Raw genomic sequence first — 4,859 nt, forward strand, 5'->3', positions numbered from 1 at the left:
CGGGAGGGAGGGGTGTAGCGTTTCATTTGGCACAGTGTTCTGTACCCTGGAGCTTTTGCTTTTCTCACAGCTGTGAGTGTGTCTCTTCACTCCACGGGTTTCCAGTAATGTAAAGCAGGGAAGGATTGAGGACAGGGGGGTGGGTTGGGTTTTTTTCTCCAAGTTGTTAAAAAGTTCTAACGCTCATAATGATAAAACCTGTTCTTAGAGTGGAGGCCGAGCAAGGTCGGGAAGGGGGATGGTGAAATCGCTAGGGCGTGGTTGGGTTGTGCTGTCACTACCCACCAAAGCACCTCTGTGTCTGCCGGTGCCAGCAGACTTTCACTATCGCAGCACTCGACAAGCGCTTACTAGAAGTGCCCGTGTTCTGTTACGTAATCCAGAAGAGCTCAGCGGACGGTCGTTACCTCTGCGGGCCTGCTCTGGCCCTATTTTGCTGCCTTCCCTCACTGCTGCTTTCTGTTTCTCGGTGCTGAGTGAGGAGTGCCTTCCCCCCACTGTGTCCCAGCAGGGACATTCTTGGGCCGTTGGTTGAGGCTGCAGAATTGTTGCCTGAGCAGTTGGCTTGCACAGCTCTCCAGAGCTTGGAGCAAGGCTAGACCCCCCCCCTTCAGTTATTCAGCGGGACTTTATGCTGGGTGTGCAGGAGTTTAGAGGCAGATCTGTCACAAGCACAGGCTGTAACAGTTGTAAGTTTCCACAACCTTGTATAATAAATACAGGTGGGTAAGTATTTAGGATTGTCAAAGCTGGAGCATGCCAAGCCCTTGCCAGTTCTTTCCTTTCTCCCCTTACTTTTTTTGTAGCTTGTTTTATTAGACAGATCCTTTATTAGACAGTTTTCTTAAATACTGAAACAGTTGTGGGAGTGAAAGGACCTGAGGAGAGCAGCTCTGAGCTGGTAGCCCAAGCGTGAGCTGCAGTGGACAGCTGCTGCTGGCATAACAGGAGGTGGAAGCTGCTTCAAGCTCTGTGCAGGACCACCTCTGCTCTTCCCCTTCACCTTCGAGGTGTCGTCAACACTGGCATGTGTCTCAGAACACTTAGAACTTAAGGAATTGTTTTCCTAACCGCAACACACTTGGAGCTCTGACTTCCTGCTGTGAAACTGCAGAAGGCTGTGGGAGATAAGAGGGGCTGATCTGCGTCGCTTGTTTTTTCTATTCATATCGCAAGCAAAGGTCTAGGCAGAACCTGGTACTACAGTGATCTCTTAGAAACTTGGTGGAACCAGCAACGCCGATGGCAATGGCATCTTGCTTCTCCAGGACCACCAGTAACTGATGTTTTCTTCTCTTATAGGTCCACTTGGTTGGTATTGATATCTTCACCGGTAAAAAATATGAAGATATTTGCCCATCAACTCATAACATGGATGTTCCAAATATCAAGAGGAACGATTACCAGGTGAGTTAACAGTCCCCGTGTCCTCCCACACATCAAGGTGTTTTATCCTCCTGAAACACCACTCGTAACCTCAGTGCATCCCCAAACCTGCCTCTCAGTTCGTAAAGAACTCATAACATGGATGTTCCAAATATCAAGAGGAACGATTACCAGGTGAGTTAACAGTCCCCGTGTCCTCCCACACATCAAGGTGTTTTATCCTCCTGAAACACCACTCGTAACCTCAGTGCATCCCCAAACCTGCCTCTCAATTCGTAAAGTACTGTGGTCAGAATTAATGGCACTCGCCTACCTAGACGTGACATCGCTGAACTTGAATCACTTACGGAATTGTTAAAGCTGTCGGAGCTCACCGATGGGGAGATTCTTGCCGTGCTCACAACCTCCTGTTACAGCAGCAGTCTTCAGAAATGACAGATAACAGACACAATTCAGGACCACGTTTTTTCTAGCTTATGTTGTAAGGTCAGATCGTTCTATCCGATACTGGCATCCTTTAGAACCTGGAGAGAGGTTATCCCTGCTGCCATTTATTATTAGTTAGAAGATAATCAAGATCTTATTTGAGGCAAATTTGAATCTGAGCATACATTGTCACTTATAATTTCACCCTTACATAGTGTAGATGAATCAACAAGATGGTCTTAAACTGCATCTGATGCCAACTCTAACTTGCTACAGTCCTTTCTGCTCCTTGCGTAGAAGGTGGCTTTAACTCATCTCAAATAATTTTGGTGCTCTGAAACGTGTCTATGGAGGGGACTTGGCAGGCTTCTGTAATGTCTGCAGTGCCTTCTGCGATAGGGACAGGGAGCTCTGAAAAGCAGCAGAGTTCAGGTTCTGAGCTGTACTGCATCAGCTGTCTCCCCGTTGTCCTGGGAGTAGTTCTGGGCAGGAACTGGTCCAGATCAGTCAGTGAGCTGCCTGACAGAGCCCCGGTTCAGGGTGTCAGCAGCTCCTCAGGACAGCCTCAGCTGTCCAGTGTGAAGAGCTGGACGTTCTCTAAGTCACAAGGGCGGGTTTTGCAGTGCCCCACACAGAAGGAAGTAACCAGCAGGGTTCTCGCAGTTCTTGATAGCAGACTGGCTTCTGCTGCAGTCACCCTAACTGTCATCCTGCTAAACTGATGTTAAAAATTGACTTAAATTGAGTTCTCAGCTGTTGCAGACATAGTACTAAAGAATTAACCTGACAGGAGTGTTCACTGCCCTGTGCCTGTCTTGGGCTGCTGCCTGCTAGTGATACTGGTGTTAGACTTCCTGAAAGTGAGCTTCTCTCCGCAGCTGATCGGTATTCAGGACGGGTACCTCTCCCTGCTGACAGAAAGTGGTGAAGTTCGTGAGGATCTAAAGTTGCCGGAAGGGGATCTTGGCAAAGAGATAGAAGGGAAATTCAATGCCAATGAAGATGTGCAGGTAAGAATACGGGCAGACAAGAAGAATTAGGGTTGATTCCATGTGGTTGTACAATGAAGAAGTCTTACTCAGATACAGATCACTCATCTCTCTGTGAAGAGTGGGTTAGAGCATGGAAATTGGTCCTTTGAGATGCAGGAGGACTCGGTGTGGCACTGAAGCTCGGCTCAGCTGACAGTAAGGTGATACGGGTGTCTCTCTGTGTCTTGGTAAATTCTATCAGTGCTGTCTGCGCAGTGTGGAGCGGAGCCTCCAGGCTTTTGTAATCAGGACCAAGTGATGCAGCCTGAGCAGTCGAATCTGCTTTGTCCATGTTAGCAAACCTGCCTGCTGGTAGCTCTGCAGTGTGTACTGGGCCACACCAGTTGCTAAAAGGGCTTTATTGTTCTCTTGGGTTGTACAAACCTCCAGCTGCCAGCCAAGGCGATGTGGCGAAGAGGAGGCAGCAGAAAAAGCAAATAAGTGGGAAGGGGGCAGATACTATGGAAATTCTTCTAGTGAGTAATTTTACCAGCTTCAACTTCCTTTTTTCTTCTGAAGAGAGATGGGATATCAAAATGTTGGAAGCCTGTGACTTGTGGGAGTGCTTCCTCTGGCAGGGCAGGAGCTCACCTGTCTGTCTTCTCTTCCAGATATCCGTCATAAGTGCAATGAATGAAGAATGTGCTGTAGCCATAAAGCCTTGCAAATAAGGAGGATCACCAGGCTCGGGCAGCCGCTCAGGTCTGGACAAACCACAGATCTATAAATTGGGTTCTTATTGTCACCAAAGCTCTGGCCTTCACAAGCAACCTCATTTCTTTTTTGAATTGTTAAAAAGCAGTGCTGGATTCGGGATTAACGTTGCAGGCTAACTGGCAGTTTTCAAAATCACTGAGGTTTTAATTCCTTAATTGTAACTATTTTAACATTCCTGTGGGTTTCAGCTGCGGATCTAAGAAACCAGTCAGGTGTTACTAGTGGATATATTTTTATTTGCTTGAGCAAAACGGTGTTTGTCTGTATGAACAGACAAAATACAGTATTCAGGGGCTTTTAGATAAGCTGGTAGGTATCTAGGATTATAAAGTGACCTAGAGCACAAACAGTATTTTTCTTGACATGTTTAGGTAGAACTGACAATAAAAGTAGCTTTTTTTTTTTTAAAGCTTAAGTATTTTGTGGATTGGGACTCTTGCAGAACTGTAGGTGCCAATCGCAACTTTTAGACCAAGAAACTCAAGTGATCAAAAATGCCAGCTGGCTTGACCAAGCCCCAGTGGCCATGTGCAACTTAACTGTATTACCTCTGTATTCTTCTTTGCCAACTTGTTGGCTTATTGTAATGACGAAAGGGTGTCAAAGCCTACCTGTGGTTTAGGCAGGCAGTTGGAATATTGCGTAGATAAGGCATAGATAGGTCAAGGGGACACAAAGGTGAGAATGGATGTTAAAGCTATAGACTTTCACTCGAGGCCTTTGTCAGACTTGAAAAATAAAATAGAAAAATGCAGTTTAATTGCTTTCCTTTATCGTATTTATCTTAAGCTATAGAAGGGTGACAAACTCCAGGGGAATCTGTTGCAGTGCTTCCAGCTTTAGGTTCAGACCATATTTTTGTAGCACAGGGACCACGTTTTTCAGGAAGTGGGACAAACTGTAGCATTGAGCCTAAATGAAATGCATGTGATTCTTTTTTAAAAAAACAGAGCTATCATATTTTCAAAATACAGACTTGACAGACAATACTGAACAACCATGGCTTAACTATACAGAAAATAAATTGCTACATAGGTAGGAAAGCTAGCTCCTACCCAAGGGAGTTCCGAGTCATCGAGACACACATGCATGCCTCTAACTAGTTAGTAGCTTAATGGGCAAACAAGGCTTCACAGCAGTAGCTCTGGAAGGGTAAGTGCCCTGCTCCTGTTTAAGGCAGTCAGCTTGAATTCTAGGACTTGGTGGCTCTTCATGAGTGGGAAACTTCCTTAGTCCGTGGCTCAGAGCTCTCTTCATAGTTGCTAAATTGAACCCTGAACTCGCCTTAAGCTTCAGTGG

General features: G+C 46.1%; 1 protein-coding gene across 1 annotated transcript in view; it reads left to right on the plus strand.

The window, feature by feature from the left end:
* The window catches only part of EIF5A2 (eukaryotic translation initiation factor 5A2), a 4,754-nt gene extending 437 nt beyond the window's left edge, over positions 1-4,317 (plus strand). Inside the window, exons 2-4 of the mRNA XM_010140388.1 lie at positions 1,303-1,407; positions 2,691-2,822; positions 3,455-4,317. Coding sequence (XP_010138690.1) covers positions 1,303-1,407; positions 2,691-2,822; positions 3,455-3,514 — 297 coding nt within the window. The 3' untranslated portion in view covers positions 3,515-4,317. The remainder of the gene's footprint in view (positions 1-1,302; positions 1,408-2,690; positions 2,823-3,454) is intronic.
* The last annotated feature ends 542 nt before the right edge of the window (positions 4,318-4,859 follow it).

This window comes from Buceros rhinoceros, unplaced genomic scaffold, assembly GCF_000710305.1.
Source record: "Buceros rhinoceros silvestris isolate BGI_N320 unplaced genomic scaffold, ASM71030v1 scaffold33557, whole genome shotgun sequence".
In the NCBI taxonomy this organism is placed as follows: domain Eukaryota; kingdom Metazoa; phylum Chordata; class Aves; order Bucerotiformes; family Bucerotidae; genus Buceros; species Buceros rhinoceros.